This window comes from Myripristis murdjan, chromosome 22 (genome assembly GCF_902150065.1).
Source record: "Myripristis murdjan chromosome 22, fMyrMur1.1, whole genome shotgun sequence".
NCBI classification, from domain to species: Eukaryota; Metazoa; Chordata; class Actinopteri; order Holocentriformes; family Holocentridae; genus Myripristis; species Myripristis murdjan.
The window spans coordinates 18,658,658-18,678,348 of record NC_044001.1 but is presented as its reverse complement, the minus strand read 5'-3'; the positions used below and the strand labels follow the sequence as shown (position 1 = coordinate 18,678,348).

The 19,691-nt window shown below is 45.8% G+C and overlaps 1 protein-coding gene across 2 annotated transcripts in view; it reads right to left on the bottom strand.

The window, feature by feature from the left end:
- The window catches only part of LOC115354403 (latent-transforming growth factor beta-binding protein 2-like), an 86,369-nt gene that overhangs the window by 40,428 nt on the left and 26,250 nt on the right, over nucleotides 1–19,691 (bottom strand). For both annotated transcript variants that reach the window (XM_030044794.1, XM_030044795.1), the window contains exons 4-8: nucleotides 14,733–14,989; nucleotides 13,509–13,685; nucleotides 10,257–10,457; nucleotides 8,854–9,173; nucleotides 7,440–7,542 (exon numbers count right to left, since the gene is read on the bottom strand). In XM_030044794.1, the coding sequence (XP_029900654.1) occupies nucleotides 7,440–7,542; nucleotides 8,854–9,173; nucleotides 10,257–10,457; nucleotides 13,509–13,685; nucleotides 14,733–14,989 (1,058 nt within the window). The remainder of the gene's footprint in view (nucleotides 1–7,439; nucleotides 7,543–8,853; nucleotides 9,174–10,256; nucleotides 10,458–13,508; nucleotides 13,686–14,732; nucleotides 14,990–19,691) is intronic.

Here is a 19,691-nt window from a genome sequence, read left to right as displayed (position 1 = left end):
GAGGAGAGGTCAATGTGACTATCATATGACAGGGAGAGAATCTCTGTGTATGTTTGTGTTTGTGTGAGTGTGTATATGTAAGAGAAAAGAGAGAAAGAAATAGAAAGAGAGGGAGAGCGAGAGAGAAAAGTGACAGTGTGCATGTGGTTCTATAGGTTGGCAGCCAGTGCTGAATGCTTACCAGAAACCGGATGATTACTCACGGGTCTTCACAGTTTTTCAACCATGAAAGTACAGTGAGATGACGAGTCTCACCCTCAAACCACGCTAAAAGGAAAAAATCCAGCAAGGAGGATCTGGGCTCCAAGAATAACGGTTTGCTCATAACCTTTCACCAAACTGCTTTTCACTGATGCAGAACATCCAAACAGCCCATACAATCACAACTTCAGACAGCTTTACCTTGCTGCCACGGCAACAAAGAGGTGAAAACAGAGGTGAAACATGCACAAAAACACAGCTCAAACTCTGCAAGTCACAGCCATGCCAGTAAAGAAAACACATATCTTCCGTTGGCAGAGTGGTCCAGGAAAGGGAGGTGCGCTGTGCTGTGTTTATGACCGGAGCTCCAGCAGACTGCAGACCAGTGCTGATCTCTGTGTGATTCACAGAAAGCTTGGGGCTGATGTAGCTGGCTGTCAGAAAGGCCCCAAGCAACCATGACCACACATGGTCTTGTCATACTGGTCCATCTTTCTGAACAGCTGGGTGGTGCAAGCACACATCTTCATAACCCATTTGCCCTCCTCAGGCACCTACCTCACCAGGCACCTGGCAATACAGCAGACAGGTAAAATGGACCTTCAGTTTTGTTCCAGTCTTGTTTGTTTAGGACCGGTCATCATTCATTTTCCCTCTCCTTTCTATACACACGACAAGCTGTTAACTAGAAAGAATTATATGGGATTTGAGGTTCCTATCTCGGTGGCCAAAAACATGAACAGGATACCAACACTGATCCTGCAAAGGTATACAGTCAATACAGAAAGCAGTCTATCTTGATTTTGTGTCATTTTCCCACTGGTGATTGGAATGTGTGTCTCATGGATCCTTTTTGAGAAAAAGGTCCTGGAAGCTAACTTATGTTTTGGTCCTGCTGTGACCCAGTGGACCAGCCAGGGTCAATGTACCTGAGGGTTGACAGAGCAGAAGTGGGTCAGACTGAAGAGGAGGTGGGGGGACCATGTCAAAGCGACGCCCTTGTTCCTGTCTGCCCACCTCATCCTTCTCCACACCCTCCTAATCCCCCTCCAAGGTTTCTGAGTAATGAGCTGTTGTGGTAGGGTGGTGGGCACGCCCTCCCGCGGTGATGGGATCAGGGAATGTCTGGCCTGAGTGACAGCAGGGCGCACATGCCAAGGGAAGCCCAGTGGGGGAGGTCCGGGAGTCTCAATAAAGCTTATTAGCAGGGGAGAGAGGACCTCTGCAGTCACTAACAACTTCAACTTGAATCTGAGAGACAGCTCAGTGCAAAACAGCTAGTCTTAAAATGGCTTGTGAAAAGAAGGCATTCATGGAAAATCCTGTGGTTATAAAGTCTCATACCTGAGAAAATAATGCACTGGAAAAAAAAGTCTTCCTGAACTTTAATCAATGGAATATTTGCATGTTTCACAAGATTTCAGACACCTTTGTACATTCTTAAAAACTGCATTTGTAAGTCAGATCCAATTTGGTGGATTATGCTCAACACTTTGTGCTGTGGGTGCTGAGTTTAACAATGCTTGTTATCACAGTTACACAAGCAGTGACATGCAAGAGTGACCTCGAGCAGCGCATCATTAGTGTCACCCCTGGTTACAAAGAGCATAGACACAGACTGGTCCATATCTACAAGGGATACAGACAGAAACTTCTGATTGTTTGCTATCCATTTAGACCTGTTCACAAAAAGACTTTGTCACCCCTCACTAATTTATTGTCCTTGTCCAGCCAAATGTGTTGTGCATTCCACAAGCAACTGTTCAATAATATTTGCTTGAACCCTCTGACTTGTCAAGTGCAATTCACTTTTCTAGGAACTTCTTGGTTGGAGGCACTGTCCTGATTTGAAAACTAAATAATGATCCTTTCAAAACACTCCCTGATTTGAAAGTCTAACTTTGCTCCATGGAGATCATTACTCGTGGTATTTCACAAAAGGCCAGCTTATGCAAAACAAGTAAAGTAAAGGGAGCATAGGCAGTAGGCAAGGACAAGAGTGAGTCAGATAAGTTCCTCACTTGGACAGAAATCATTAATTGCTAATTTGGTAAAATCATTGTATGGACCACCCAGCCTGGGGATTGGTCGACCAAACCATTGAGAGGTCTGGCCCATCAATCACAGGCTGGGAGCCCTACACCACTGTCCCCAGGGATCAGCCGGGGAGGCAACTTCAGCCCTGGGCTTATTCCCTTAACTGGTTGGAAAACCTGAGAAAAAGTAGGAGACCAGAGAGACGAGGGATGGATGCAATCCATGGAACAAGAAAAAGGAGAAAGTCTTCCTTTCCATTCCACTGGGGGCCAATCTATAGGAAAACAACCAACACCCAAGCCAAGACCTCCTCAGGACCCCTTCCAGCAATTTGCTTCCTGACAAACCGCCACGGGACAAACTGGTGCCGTGGAGAGAAAGCCGGGGGCAACCAGAGCCCTTTAATCACCACAGAGGTTTTCAGGTCGTTTTGAGTCTCAAAGATGACAAAGCCATCTCCCTTTGGCCCTCACGCAAATGGCTGATTGGAGCAAACTGGTTAAAGGGAAGTCATTTGCTTTCAAAGCAGAATGTCTCCTTGGCACGCGCCACATTTGCCAATCTGGCATGGTCCATATCACAGGCCCTAAATAATGTGTCCCTGCCAGTGAGGCAGAGGGGAATCAGAAGAGACAGCCTAATATCAACATCCTCCTGATGACACAGCCACAGAAACAGACACAAAATAAATGTACAAGTTATAAATTATTTGCTCAATCACTGACAGCTTTAGTGGCATGCTCACATCATATTTTAGTGCTATCCCACAGCATATGTGAAGCAACGACAAAAGTCTTTGTTGAAGGGATTTCATTTCTCTGCCACATTAAATTCTTACTCAAAACATACTTTGACTGTTTCCTCATACAGCTATGCATTTTACATTTGTATTTGTTCTTGACAGTTTCTCTTTATGCCCTTCTCCAAGATGATGATGGCAGTGTAGCAAGGATAAAACACACTCAAAACAGATGCACATTCCTCTATAATCTCTCATTCTCTTTGGAATATTTACCAATACAGCTGGTGCCAAAAGAAGACATGCCATGGCACATACCACAAAACATAAGCTTGGCTTAGCATGCATCTTATTAAGCAATGAAACACAAACTTTAAACCCATGTGCCTCCAACTAACTGGCACAGTGCCTTGTATCATGGGACAGATAGCTAGGATTTATTTCTCAAAGTGGTTGGGTCTGTTCCGTCCTGCTGTCCACTTAATAGATTCCATCACTCTAGTTGTGACTGGATAAAGCTAAGTCAACATCAATGAATCAAAAGCTGTCAAGGCGTGTGACGTCTCTATCTAATCACCATGAGAAGCTGCTATGGAGTGGAAATGTTGGCATGAACCAGTGCATCTGTTCTCTTGCTGCGTTTTTTTTTTCTGAGACAAAGACATTGCATCTCTGGTTTTAGTCGGTCATCAACAAGTGTTCATGTCTGATCAGAGCTAATAAAAAGTAATAAGAGCAGGCTTTGGCTGCAAGATGAATGTCAGATTAAATGTCTGCAGAATGGATGGAAGATTTGGGATGGATGAGTTCATGTGGGAAGATCTGGAAGTTATGGAGGTCTGGGCCCCCCTCCCTCCTCTACTCATCTTATTTTATTGATTTTACACTCATGAAGAATAATCCTTATTTCAGAGAGAGAGAGAGAGAGAGAGAGTCTGAGAGAGACAGAGGAGACAGAAGGGGAGAGGGGACAGATAACTTCCACTGACAGAGGGGTGAAGTGGAGCAGAGGGCGGGGCAAAGGCAGTGCTGGGGTGGTGACATCATGATGACCTCGTTGGCCCAGAGAGGCAGAGGCAGAAGAAGCCAAGGCTCCTGTGGGTGGGGTGATTTATTCAGCCCCCGGGGACCTCTAATCTGGCTCCCTGGGAAGCATCCCAGCATCGCAGAAAGGGAGAGTCACTGAGAGGGAAGCTGCCCAGCATTGACAGATGAGGAGACGAATGGCTTATGGAATTCCATTAGCTGTGAAACACACAGTCAGGGAGGGGCTGCCAGCTAGGCCAACAGAGTTATACAGTGTCACTGAGTCATGCCAACACTACAGAAGGGGTCAGACTCGGGCCACAGTGGCCTTCACTTGGCTTTGGGTTTCCCAGGGAACCTCAGATTACTTTACAGATGAAAATGTACCCTGAAGTCACCCCCAGACTAGAACAAACAACTCTATCCTGTGAGGCTCGTTGCTTCTCAAGGATACAATTCCTCTCAGTCATGCACACAATATGTACAAAGACTTAGATTCATTTTCTGCAGTTTACTTCACATGGGACTTATCTAAGCAAAGTGCCTATGCACATCGACTCCCCCTTACCTATCCCCAATCCCCTTGGCTCAACCAATCAGTGGTTATCTTTGAGACTCGAGGACAGTTTTAACTGCCTCCATGTCTACTCCAGTCAGAAAACACAGTTCAAGATCTAACCAGTTTGAAATCCAAACAAGGTCCAGGGCAGTTTTTTTTTTTTTTTTTCCTCTCCACTTCATCAGAACCAGAGTGAAGGAGTTGACTTGAGCGATTCTGTTTGATCTGGATCTCATTATGGTCCAGGAATGTTCAGCATGTCAGTGTTAAGGGCACTGGATCCTACAGCGTGTCAGTTTCCACTGTGGGCTGATGGGACACTTCTTGCTATCCATGCCTCCATAACATCAACTCTTTCCTTCAAACACAACACACACAGAGATACACATGCCCTTCTGTCCCTTAGTGTAAGACAATGCATACTACATACTTATATGAAATCAACCCAGTTTGAATACACCCCACAAACAGACATACACACCACAGCTTCCTCTGCAACAACAGCAACATATTACTATGAGTCTAATACCTAAGAATAGTGTTGATTATATGTATCGTTCATTGGATTGAGTAATAATAAAATCAGAGTTTAGTGAGTTTTTCTTATCAAATATAAAAAGGCTGGATGATAATAGTGTGAAGGCTGCATGAGAGCAGAATGAGAGGACGGATAGGGATATCTGAAGCTAATCCGAGACACAAAATGAGCCTCTCTTCAGGCTTGCTAGACATTCCTGTCTGAAACGGCACTGTAGCCATTAAACTGTGGTCCCACTGGCATCCTCCTCACATGAAATAAAAGAGCTTGCCAGGAGCCCCCTGAAGCAGTGCTGCTTGTTCTCAGTCAGCAGCGTGTTTCGCGACCAGTCATAAACTGACCAGTGGAAGCGTCACACCCCAAAACACAAACTGGGTTTTTCATGACATCATTATCACCTACTCAATGAAAGACACTTGAGGCTCTTATAAAGTTATACGTTTTTTCCCCACATGGCAACCCCTCGACTGACCCCTTACTCTGCAAATAAAAGCAACAAAACACAAAGATGTTTAACAAAATATACATCCAGCCCAGCAAGGAAGGAATGCAGCTTCCAAAGTCTCTATATATCCAAGTGTCCAAGCAGAAAACCCTTCACAGGAATTCCAAGCATTACTCTCATTAAAACTCCGTCAAGACTATGGAGACATATATGACTTCATTTTGTCTTCATTTTGACCTCATTTTTCCTCTCTTTCATTATCTCCAACCTTTCTTCCTTGCCTGCATGTGACCTGGGGCCTGGGCCCACACTGCCCCCCAAAACAGACACATTAAATGAGTGAACGGAGCATTCGATCTGTTTCTCCCCCATACTTCAAAGAGGGGAGAAGAGGAAAACATCTGGGAGCCAAAAGACATTGTGCCGGGGACTTAGGAGGAGCGTGAATCTGGCACACCAAGAGAGATAGAGGCAGGGAGAAAAAAGAATGGATCTGCATCCAGGATAGATTGAGGAGACGGAAAGGGATGATGTCTGCTTGTGATTAGAGTCCAGTCAGACGTTGAACAGGGAACGAGGTATGACAGCGATCTGTGACAGTCAACGGACATCTCCCATCATCAGGTGTGTCCCTAATAGGATTAAGAGCGCTGGGACGCAAACAGGAGCAAAGAGTCCCTATGAGCTGCCCGAGTTGCAACCCACTGGGCTTCAATAACAAGTTCTGGACAAGCTGACCATGGCTGCACGAAATCAAGTGTGTATCCAAATAACACAGAGCCTCCATCTACACAATACAGAGAGGGGCACCACCACCCACCCAGTCAGTCAGCGAGCACACAACCACCCACTGCTGCTGTTTTTCAAACCTACCACAGCTCTGGTGGGGAACCAGCTGAACCACGTCTGCTTATTTCTCCGCTGTTTGAAGGCCACACTGGCTCGTTCTGCCCTCAGGGTGGGTGGCACTCCTGCCAGGCTCTCATCTTCATGCTAAATGTGTTTTCATTTGGTTCCCTGTTTTGGTTTTATGGAAGTGAAAACAGCTTCATTTTTACAACGGGGTGCATGGGCGAGTCACGCAGCCGCCTGAGTGAAGTTTACAAATCTAATGAAGACTAACATGTGCTGGGATTAAACAATCATCATCAGTCATCAGCATTGTTTAGGCCTAAATTCAAAAGCTGTAAGATCCACTAAGTGTGCAGCTGGTGCAGAGTAGCACCAAAGTAGCACCGCTGACCAAACAGGACAGAGCAGAACGGAGCAGAAGAGAACAGAAAAGAAGAGCAGAACAAAATAAGACAGAACAGAACAAAATAGAATAGACCTGATTCCTACAGCACCCATTTACCTGACCACTTTGTTGAGGGCCAAAAAAGCTTTCTCATGATGCATATCGTCCACTCTCTAGGAACTGTTTCACACTTTTCTTAAATTAGCATACCACATTTCTTAAATTTGCCACTCAAAAACATGGCACATTGTAAATGGGGGTTTACAATGTGAGGTAATATACTTGGTCTAAACTCCACTGGAATCTACAGGTGTCATGGGCAACTTGCTGGTAAGATAGCTAACCTTCCTGCTAACTCGAGTAGTAACTGTGTTTGCAGCTGATTTGATTTTAGCTGAGGTCTGCTGGAAGTTCTCGCTTATTGTAGGCTATGTCTTGAAGTAGGCTTGCTTATAATGCCAGCCTTTGACTCAGCTTTCCCACCCTGAGTGTTGAGTAAATTCAAAATTCCAATATATGACTAAATTGTAATTCAGTCCAACAGAATAAAGTCATTTACCCAATAGCATTAAATTAGATTAGAATTAAGTCATGCACTGGAACAGGGCAGGGCAAAAATTGTCCAGATATGATGGTTTTAGTCAGGATAGGGCTTACCTGGTTTGGTTGGACACTTTTGGCACTTGTTTAGACCCCAGGAGGCACCCACACTTCCACAGCAATCATCCTGTTTGGTAAGGCCTGGCAGAGGTTTTCCACACTACAACAACAACACACATCTGTGTTAAATCTCAGAATGAATTTTGAGAATGAGTGTTTTATGGCTGTTTGTGTATGTATGAGGGAACGTGTGTGTATGGTTTTGGGGAGGCGGGGGCACACCCACGCTTGCATGCTTCCTCGTGCACAAATGGATGTGTATTGGCAAGTCGAGAATTTGTAGTGTGTTTGTGTCAGAGTGTGCGTGTATACCTATCTGCAAGGACAGAGTGAACCAGACACATCTGAGACTGGTTAGTTTGAAGAGGACATAAACACAGAGTCTCAGGAATAGCTGTGCTCCTGGCATGCCTCATTAAGGAGTTTGGCTAATTGTGAAGAGAGATTCCTATCAAACCTCACTTACTGGATTCTTGGCAAATGGTGATACATGAAACTCAAGAAGCAACAGAGGGGACATTCTTCTAAGGAACACCAAACTGGCATACTGGCAAAGGCAGAAGGAAAAGTGTAGGCAGATGCTTTTGTATGCCTCTTTTCTGGGGGCAGTTTACTGGGGTTCTTAGAAACCAATGTGAAACTGACTGGAAGGTTTAATTTCAACCTCTCTATGAGACCAGAACAGGGAAAATGGGAGTTGTACTCCAGCATAAACAAACTTGTTCAAGGGATAACACTGGCAAAAAAACATCTCTACTGTGAATCACTGCATTGTTGAGACTAGAAACACAGAGGCTGAGAGTCAAACACAGCATCTTCTCACAGCCAAGCCAACAGATGCTGAACTAGGCTTCAGATTAGCCAAACTCACGCACTCCCACCGGAGTCTGCCTTGCCAATCCTCCTCCCTTCTCTTCATGTTTGTGACTTAACTCATCAAAAGGACTTCCATACATTATCCTGGTCAGGCAATGTACAGTAAATCTACAGTACGTGCCACACTGTACACATGGTACCATACACACTGTGTGAAAACTCTCTCCCCTCTGTGTCATAATGGGAAGGACCACATGGGGTGGATTTTAAGCTTAACCTTTGTCCTCTTGACTCATCCTAACTCATAACATGCCTATGTTGGGGAACTGGTGGAACATGAGATGACCAGTCCGTTCAGAGCTCGTAAATCCTGGATGCGACATAAATCAGCGCCACAGGGCCACTTCCTGTCTGAGACAGCAACTATCAGAGTGGAAGTCAGAGATGGGAACATAATGTTGCCTGTAGTAAAACAGCACTGGCTCCCACTGGTTTCAGACCAGAATACGCCAGATGGCTGGGATCTGCTGGTGATGACAGTGTACATAGTATGTATTTTTATGACGACGATACTGGGATTTGCATGGCACTATACCTGTCCATCAACTGTCTCCTGGAAGCACCTTCCCACATATCCATTCTGTCGGTTTTGCGGACGTGCGTGGCCATTGCCGTTCCCATTGGTGTATGGGTGTCCATTGCTACTCTCATAAGTGGGTTCATTATGGTGTCCATTCCCATTGCCATTCCCATGTCCATTTCCATTCCCGGGCTGGGAGCGCTGCTGGACGGAGTGAGCCCCCTCAGTGGTGGTGGGTCTCTGACCAGGTCGCACCCGAGCTACCTGGTGGACCTGAACCTCAGCCTCTGGAGGGTGCTGGATATGGACATTCACCAAGGAAGGGTGGAGAGAAACTGGAGGAGAAGGAAAACAGAGTTTATACGATATAGTGGATAGTTTATACTTTGAAGTTATGACTAGTGTCAGCAGAAGCATCTCAAGCCAACAAATGAAAGCTGTATACACATACCGCACTTCAAGATCTATCAGCAAACATTCTACACAAACTTGTTCAACACCAACTTTGTTTCATCATCAACTTATGAAATCTTAATGGGGAATTCCCAGTAGGAAACATGCTATTACGGTACTACGAGACAATAACAAAAAAAAGAAGACTTTTTAATACTCTGTTTTAAAAAATCATTTTGTTTTTGCGAGCCAAAACAGATTTGTTAAGGAGTTGAGGAGATGTTGCAATGTGGAGAATGAGCTCTTTTGTCCTTCTGACATTGGAGAAACATCTATCTTCAGGGAGTGCCAGGGCTTTTTCCCAGAATCCTGACTCGCTCCCATAAATCACAGCCTCACAGACAGAGGTGAGTACATGATATAGGGCGAGGAGAGTCCATGAACGCAGGCCTTATCAAGAGACCTGGACATGACTCTGCCTCCATGCACGTGTACAGGCATCCTGACAGGAGGAATCATGCCTTTGTTGTGACATGCCAATCCAGACCTGTGGCCTCCCATTAAATAATAATTATTTACGTAATTCATGTTAAAATGGGTCTGGAAGAATTTTGAATTGAATTCAAAGGATTTGAGACTGAGCTTCTGCTTCTACTTAATGTTGGAGACAGCAGCTGAGAGGGAGAAGAGGAGGAAATACAAAAAAGAGACGACGAAGGATGATGGAAAAAGAGCACATCTTTCTCTTTTATATCGCTTCTTATAGCCGCTGTTCATGGTGCTGGTTAGAGCCGCGCTCTGTTTCTAATATCCACTTGTGTTGATAAAAGCAGCACTGTGTGAACAATATGAGGACTTCCACTGAGTCATCCATTACTTATTTTGCTCAGAATAGATTCTGACCTCCACTGCTGGCCCACAGAGGCAAAATGCTGCACAGTAACCAGACTGTAGCACATCAGAGAATATACTTGCGTGCATTTAAGAAAAACGCCAGGACATTTAATCAGTGCACTGGTGGTTACCTTGCTGATTGGACAGTGGTAGGGTGTACATGGAGTGAGAGTTTGGTCCAGGTTGGCTGCTGTCCTTGCGGCTATGCGTGGCTGGTCTGGCGGGAGTTGGAACTGGCAGGTGGCAAAACTTCCCTGTTGAGTTTGACGGACACCAGCACAGGTCCCTGCCAATGCAGCGGCCTCCATTGAGACAGGGAATCTGACAGAAGACTGCAGAGGACAGAGAGAGAGAGAGAGTAAGGGGGTAAAGATGCAAAAATGGGTCATTACTATTGAGAAAGACTCGTTAGTGTACACAACTGCCACTTTTAATTGTGCTGATTTATGCATCCGCAACAGGGAACCACACTAGTAATGAGAAACAGGAGGGGTAGTCCTAATAAGAAGAGTATGTACTGAGGCTTCAGGTGGACAGGCTGTGCAAATGGTTAGTAATGGTCATGGTGTTCCCCCCTCTCGTACTACCAGACACCTCGTTCCACATGAAGTCCATGAAGTTTCAACCGTACCCTGAGGACAGAGCCGTGGCACTGCCCCTCATGCTGCACTTCCTTATTTGGCATGTTTTGCCTCACATCAATAATTATATAGTCCTGTAATCTGCTTTTAATGACACAGAGCGATGATTCATCCGGTAATTCAATGAAAATAACAAGTGCAAGCATATCTGTGTGGAACACCTGCTTTTCTGGCAGTGGGAGGGGGACAAAAAAAAAGATTCCAACAATCAAAACTTGCATAAAATTTCAAAAGAGAGGCAACTGGCTGTTGGGCAGATGAGTAAATTGAATCCCAAATGTGCTTAGCCTACTGTTGGATTTATGTTGTGCAGTGTACCATAGAAAGAGAGTGTTAGGAAAAGTCAGAGAAAGAGTGTTAAAGGCTAGCATTGGCCAGATGGCGTTTGGCTGCAGTGCGTTCACAGCCCCTTTCATTGGCCTTATCTTTTGGCACGAGGTGTAGGTGCCAGCCCAGCACCCAACATACCTGCGCCTGCTCCCACCTACAGAATCGCTCTGACCCGACCTCACCTAACTCAAAACTTCAAAGGCTGTCAAATGAAAAACCTATACAACCGTGACCAATAAAGCAGAACCATACTGGAGCATAAAGGATGAAAAAGTGAAGCGCAGCAGTACCACACAGCACAAATATGAGCGCTGTATTACCAGTCAGTTAAAGATATGGCTGGCCTACATACTAAGAGATGAAAGAGGAGGCCAGTGCTGGAAACATGCTGGGAGCTGCGTCCCGTCTATCTCATTGAGACAGACAGACAGTAATGCAGTAACAGGGTGCAAACAGAGCGCAAAGAGATGCTGGACTGTCTCGATGGCATGTTGGGAATGAGCTCCCTGTCACATAGCATTAATAACAGTGGGGCTGGAGGAGGAAGAGAGGGAGGGATGGAATGAGGGGATAGAGGAGAAAAGGATAATGGAAGAAAAGAGATGAAAACAGATGGAAGGGGGAAATAGAGGGAGAAAAATGCTCTTATAAACAAGCAAGAAGGACCAAAAGATGTGAAAAAGAGGAAGAAAAGAGCCTGAGCGAGTTCTGGAGGCCAGGGCCCAGACACACAGGAAGGCCTCCTGTGATTAGACATAGACATGCTGGCTAAATTATCAGCTCAGAAAGGCTACTAATTCCTCTCAATGTGGGATGCAGACCTGCACTGGTCTGTCTCAGGCCAGTCCCAACACAGCATGGGGCAGGAACTATTCTTAGACAACAACCTACTGTGGACTGCAGACCGTGCTCCCTGTCTGCCTGTCTGTCTGTCTATTTAACAACCTCTAACTAGCAAAAACAGAGGCAAACAGAGGCACACAGAGACACACACACACTTCTCACTCAATAAACAGACTTCTGCCCTACCTAATATTAGACTTTAAAGTAAGTGTTGCACACCGGTACATATCAGGGGAGCCTGTTATAATTATCCAGCCAGATTTTACCGCCCCGCATAGGGAACATAACAAGAGCATGAGATAACTGTTTGCTGTCCACTTGACATTCCTCGACGAACACGCACCACCAAGCAATAACAAGTTGCCAGCTTAAATGGAAGGCAATCTCCTTTTAACACACTCTTTAGCACATGCTTTACATAATGAAGGGAGATTCCTGGCGAATAAAATGGGGCGCACGGCTGCTCAGGAAGAAGTGGAGGTGCCAGGAATGTAATCTTGTGGAAGCGCTCTGCCAGGCTGCTGAAGTGTTTGGAATATCTACGCCATGTTCCAAAAACCCATTAATGGGCACATAAATCTGCAACATCACCCTGTTTATATATTCATAACTCAGCGAGGTTCTCCCCAAAGAGGCTCGCACACTGAAGTGGAGGGTGGCGGCATGCGCACATGCTTGTGGGTGCGCATGCTTGTATGTATGTCTGTTCCAGTGTGTATTTATGTGAGCACACTCACTTGTATATAGTGCGAGTGGAGGGGACTTGCTTGTGTGTGGTATGTGCTCCTTTCACCTCTAATCCACCAGCAGTAATTAGTCAGTGAGTCTTTGCTGAAAAAACTAAGATGAGACGGGGAAAACTAAGAAACATGGCAAACTTGGCACTGACCCTCCCACACCCGAACCACCCACCCACCCCTCCCCCACCTTCCCATGGACACTTCACTCCCATGTGAGTTTGCAGCAAAGCCCCCCGGATAAATGGCAGGTTTAATGTAATCCCTATAAAATCCTGTTCACGCTGCTACTCTTTCTCTCTTTTTCTGCCTCTCCCCTCTCTCTTTCATTCATTCCCGCTCTCCCAGGGAGCACGTTAAATGGTTAACGGCGGGGCCGAATGTGAGGTGTAAACCACAAAGAGATGGGGCTAAGTGTTGGGAGCGTGGGACCACCAGCTCCACGTGTGTGTGTGGAGGGAGATTAGCCCCCTTTTACAGAGCCTGCTTTTAATCTGCTCTATCCCCTCCCTCTCCCTCTTTCCTTCTCTCTCGCCCTCTCCCTCTCTCTCTCTCTTTGACAGTGAAATTTTTACCATAGCTCTCAGCTTTAATCTCCTCCACTCCAGCTCCTCTCCGAGTTTGGTATTCACAATAGACAGCATGCCACTGGGAACTCATTTTGTCAAGCGCACCCCATAAAAAAGAACGCGAGAACAGCGAAGAGACACGGGCAAAGTGAGAGCGAACAAGAAAATAAGCAAGAGAGAGAAAGTGAGAGGAAGATGAAGAGGCAGAGACAGACCCGAGTTAGCTGTAGTTCGTGGGATGGGAGGTGGGGGTCAACACTCACAGAGTCGGAAGCCCTGGTTCTTGGGCTGCTGCTGCTGCTGCTGGCTCTCGCTGTAGACCGTAGTGGTGTCTCCCTTCTCACAGCTGTTGTGGCAGCGCCCGCCACTGCACACCCTGCGACACAGCATGGGCGTAAAGACGATCTTAATGCGGTCCAGGTTGGAGGTGAGGTTGGCCCCTGGGAGACAAACACACACCTGGATGAGAGGGAGCAGCAGCAGAGAGAGGCGAGAGACGAGCTGCATCCTTCCTGCCTCAGCCCGCTGTGACACACTCACTCCCTGCCTGGGTAAGGGGAGGTTTATAAGCGTGCGAGGGCGTGTGTGCCAGCGGCTGGCCAGTGGCACACTGCAGCTGAAAGAGCGATGTGCCACAGGCCAGAGAGGGGGGAGAGACTACTATTAGGTATCCGGCTAGCCTCCAAGCCCTTTATCTTTGGTTGAAGGTGTTTTGGATGTGTGTATCTGTGAGAGAGACAAAGAGAGCGTGAGTGCGAGTAAACGTTGTGTAATGGTGGGAAGCTGTTCAACAGCCGTTGCCCTGGTACAAGAATAAAAAAACAAGAAAAACTTGGACAGCAGACAGCTGAGTCTGCTGCATAGAGGATCAAGGGAAGATGAAGCGCTGAAAGGAGAATGAAATTAGGAAAGACAAGGTCATGTTTCATGTTGTTGTGGGTGGGGGTGCCAGGGTGCAGTGCATGCCATGTGGCAAAGGTGACAGCGCAGATTCCCGAAGAGATCAAAAGGCATGCGACTCTCTTTCTCTGCCTCTGCATGCCCCTCATACACAAAAAGAACGGCACCACACACATGCATAAACACACACTTGTCACACTCCTTCCCTGCCACTGTGGGTGTGTGGACGAGTTCGCCAAGCACGCACATACACACACACACACACATGCACACATGACAGGGATATCAAACGCTGGTGTGATGCAAACCACAAAGTGGGTGGTGGGAGAGGGGGAAGTGCAGTCTGGGTCCCAGCCAAGCTTTTTTTTTTTCTGTGTCTAATGTTCCATTCAGTGATGACACCAGAGGATGTGTATGTATGCATTCTCCTCTGTGCTTTGTGCCAAAATGGGTCGTGTTTGTTTTGACGTGGCTACGGAGAGTGGAAATGTGAAGTATGCATGTAAAGTGAAAACAGATCCCGGTTTTGCAATATGTACTTCACAGTGTATGGCAGCTATGCATAGATCGCTTCTGCCTGACTTTACCTGCTGGTAATACCACGTTGTTGTACTGCTGTCCATGCAGCTGACCATTGCCGGTGGGTCTGTGAGTGTTAGGGGACTGCCCGTTTCTCTGTCCGTGCCAGTTTCGGTACTCGCTGCCATGCCCATTGCTGTACCCGTTGGAGCTGGGCAGAGCGTTGGAGGTGATAGGCCCGGCGGATGATGGGTAACGTTTCACAGTGCGGGAGGTCCCAGTCTGCTGAGGGGAGGAGTCTGGGGGTCCCCGTCTCACTTGGGTCCTGTCAGTCACATCATTCAACACCATAAACACATGACCTCAGACAAAAATATCACATACATACATAAACACAGAGAGATACACCCACCAGCAACTTACACGTGCATCACCAAGTAATCCATTTAAGCAACAAGTGTAACATAAGATACTGCGCCTGAGAGAGCAAAACATGCTGTCTTAGGTCATCACATTGCTTAACTGGTTTTATAGATGAGATACCGTGATTTGGACATAATTTGTTTTAATTAAATTAATATCATATGCTTTTTAAGCATGTGTTTCTCAACTAACATCTGCTATAAGTCAGAGAGGCATGACCCTCACTAATTAATGAAAGATTCTGTTTGCCATTAAAAGACATTTTGTAGAGAAGACCATTCACTGCTGATTAGCAGAAAATAAAGCACAAGGCAACCGGAGGGAATAAAACGCACCACTCTCCAGTGGATATGTGTGTGTGTGACTGTGTGTGGCTGGCCTATTTGTCTCCAAGATGTATGTGTGTGATTAAACGTATTAGATCTTCCCATCAGGGCTACAAAACCTTTTGTCACCCATTGTGTGTGCCTGACTAGATTATGAACTCCTTGTTCTGTTTGACTGCAGCCGACCAGGGCGCAGCATCCTGAGTGTTGCACAAGGCCAGAGGAAGTATTAAAACTAGGGTCGGAGAACAAAGCCTGACCAGGATTGTGAAGGGCACGTTTTTTACCGGTGAGCATTTGATTTGGGTCAATTACTGACCCGGTGGTGTGTGACCTGGAAGCTGAGCTCATGTGAGCAACCTGGAGGAGGCGCGTGCCTGCAAGGCAGACAGACAGACAAAGAGACAGACAGCCCGCCCTGCTCGGCTCTTGGGGTCTTGGAAACCTCAGGGAGTGTGTAAAAAACATCTGGATCCCACTGGTCTGCACTGACAGGCAGTCAGCAGAGCAAGACGAAGAGGAACCAGGCTGGGTAGATCAGAGGAGCAGCACAAAGCACACCTGCGGCCCTACAACCTGCAGCTCTATTTGAGGCTATAATCAAACCTCAAATTGGGAAATAAACCATGCATTAACATTTATTACATGTGGTTTTCAGCCACACACCACGTATTTACACACTGAGTCAGCTCCATCAGGCTAGAGGCAGATACATTGATCAGACAAACAAACACGTGTGTGCATGCTTGCACGTACACATAAATGTGCACGCTCACAAACACACACACACACATACACATACACACACCCTATGCCAGCTGCACTAGATGTAGCACAAGCCTCTGCATGTCTCTTTATTCCCAGAGCACAAACCACATTCCTGCTGCCACAGGAACGGGACGCTAAATGAGAAGGGGAAAATTGGAGACAAACAACGCTGATAATGGTCCGTCACGTCATCTCTTTGACAGACAGCAGGAGGCACAGCGTGGCACCTATGGCTGCCAGCTGCTGACCCAGATCATGAAACTGCAGGGTGGGTCCTGTGGAAAGGATGTGACACAGGGAAACAAGATGTGTTTGCATCAGTCAGCATTATGCTGAGGTGGTGAGGAGGGACTGGACGTGGCTGACCCGTCCTCACCACCCAGTCAGTGTCATGGTGGGGTTTTTCCATCGCTGACAATGACACCTAGCCCGCACGCATCCTGCCTCACTTCCTAGGCTGAGCCAGATGTTGCTCCCTCTTCATCTCTCGCTCTCAATGGCAAAGTGACTTCCTCCCGGCATGAGCTCACCACTGCCCTCCCTGCCTGCAGGCCATGGGGTGGAGAGGGCAAGCACTTTCTCTCTCCGCACATTTGATGTCCTCATTAGGAACCTCAAGGCCCCAACAGTGGAACAATGAACGATTCCCCTAGCCTTGTTCTGGGTGACAGGACAGCAATTTTGAAGACATCTGCCAAGATTACATGAAACATGGTTTGAGAGACAGATGGAAAAAATATTTTGGGTATCAAATGATGGCCATATTATTTTAATTAAATCACTGATGGCGGTGATAGTCTGCTGAGCATATGGAATAAATACAGAGACGAGGCACAATCAAATTAGTGGAAAAATGTATAGAATTTAGAGAATTTCCTCTTGCCTTAAACTGTCTTTCAGCATTGCCTATTTATGCCTGGTGTTCACGGCTGTCTGAATGGCTTACAGCTTATATATAAAATAGTTATTCTTAGATTAACTGCGTTACAGTAGCAATGGCCCATGAGAAGTATTTTGGATGCACATGGTGTTTGAAATCATGGGCCCGAATCATGTTTATCATGCAGACAATATAATTACAAGTGAGATACAGCTGTGTACAGCGTGTGTCTTGTCTGTGTACAGTTCGTGAAATGCATTATTTCATGTTCAGAGCATGTGCTCAAGAATTATACTCAAAGACTAACACACCCTGCTAGTCCATGTACTGATAAATCTCAGTCCAAATACTTGATCAAAGCATCACTTAATATTTGATAGCAAAAAAGAGAACTCTGAGACATAAAGACATTGGCACTGTCTGCTTTCTCTCATCATTTATTTCACATATGTGGAAGCCAATGAGAACTAAACCTTCCACATTTGGGGAAATTACATATCACAGTGATAGCCAAGAACCTGCGCTGCACAAGAAACAACACGGCGAAGCCTCCCATGCATTATAAAAGCATCCATTGGCTGTGTGTTAGATCGTTGAACTCATCACCGCATTACGACATGTGGATATTAGTTCTCATGGAGGGATGTCAGGCTGCGTGGCAGTTCTAGGAACGCCCTTTGACCAAGATGAGCTGGATCGGGAGGCAGTTTGGGGCACAAACAGCACATGGGCCAGCCCTGATAAAACAGGCCAGGACCAAGAACTGGAGGACAGTCAAAAAGGGCAAAAACAAGCCTCTGATCTCCAAGCCTTCTGCTGATGATGTATCTCATAAACCATGCTGTTAATAGAATCCAATGAATAACACTGCCAAGCATAATGCTAGGTATACTTTGAAGATGGGGGGAAGAAAGTTGGGATGGAGCGTGGCTTTTGTACACACATTCTGTGAGGTGGCTTTGTTAGGGTGCCAGGGCGCAGACACACTGGGGGCTCAGAAAACACCATTTCCCATCATCCCAGTGGTCAACATGTTGTTTCTCCAAGCTGGAAAACAGCAGCCATTAAGCTAGGCCTCAGATTCACTGTGAATCTGATGATCCACTTCACACTTAACACACACACTCACACATACACACACACATGCACTGACCCAGTTCCCCAGGACTGTTTACATCTGAAACTACGTCCATGCTCCACTCTGTATTATGAACTCAGAACACTGTTTATCTTAAGCGCTGTACAGTATCATATGGGCAACAGCTGATTCATTCAGCAACAAATGCTCCATATCCCCTAACGTCCTTTCATTATCCTCTATCTCGCCACATCTCCATATGAAATAAATCATATTTGTCAGTTAAGACTAATGTGTTTCAAACAGAGAATCTAGTTTTCTGGGGCTTAGGGTGCCAAGTGGCTTGGAAAGAGGTACAGGACTGTGATATTAAACAGTTTTTCACCGTTTCACTCAGCACTTGAAGTTCCACACAACTCTACCTTGGCAAAGCTCATTTTTCATCTTGATTTGTTTGAGAATACCGAAGTCCGAACCCACATCTATAATGGCTTGGACTGCTGGCTTATGGAAGCTAATGCAGAAAATAGAATGATATGAAGAGCTTGTCTGGATGTTGGATAGAGCCATTTGGCTTTGAGCAGACTGTCTAAACAAGACTGTCTGACAGCAGGCAGGAGTGTCTGGCATAAGCAGCCCAGACTGGGTCACACTGCACAACTCAGCAGCTCCCAGTCTTGTCACCTTAAAGTGCTCTTTGTGTTGGGCCTTTATATTTTGTACTGCACTGGACATGACCTCCAGAAAGATGAGCGTCAAACCCCAGAAATCATCTATTTATGACCAATCAACAGCAGCGCTGCTCTATCCTGCTTAGGAAAATCGATCCCTTATTATTCTCTCTGTTTAAACAAATCATCTAATGGCACCATTTACTCCATTCCAACAAAGACTGCATCCAAAATTTCCCTTATTACGTAAGAGTTGCTGGTAATTAGGGCAATTTGAAGGTTACTTGGTAAAGTGGAAAGTAAATGATGGTCATCAGAGACCAAGTGAAAATCCAAGTTTACACAATTTCACCTCATTCAGAGGAAGTGTACGAGAGCATAGTTCATTTCATAGCTGGAGAGTGAATATGCAGATCATCAATCTAATTTGGAGCAACAACAAAAATCTGGAAGATGGGCTAATTGTGCCTGAATCGTAAAAACAGCAGCCAAAAAACGAACACTTTCACAGTTGTTGCAAATATTCTTGGCCAAAAAAGGATAGCAAGCCTTAGGAGTGTATTTGGAAAACATTCGCTAAAACATGCACTAAAAAAGAGACCGGAGCACTGTGGGATTTTCAGAGCGCTATCTCAGACACACAAATAATTCTTGTATGCAATAAAGCTGCAAAAACAATACTCCTTCACAATAAAGAGATGGAAATTCAGATGCAAATGATATGTGATATGAAAAAAGGTATGTGGACAAGAGTTTGCAGAAATACAAGATTTCTGAGAGGATGAGTCAGCACAGTGGTGCTTAAACTGAGAGGTAGAATAAAACAGACTGAATTTTAACTTAACTGTGTCAAATGAAGAGCGCTGTCGAGCATAAGGATC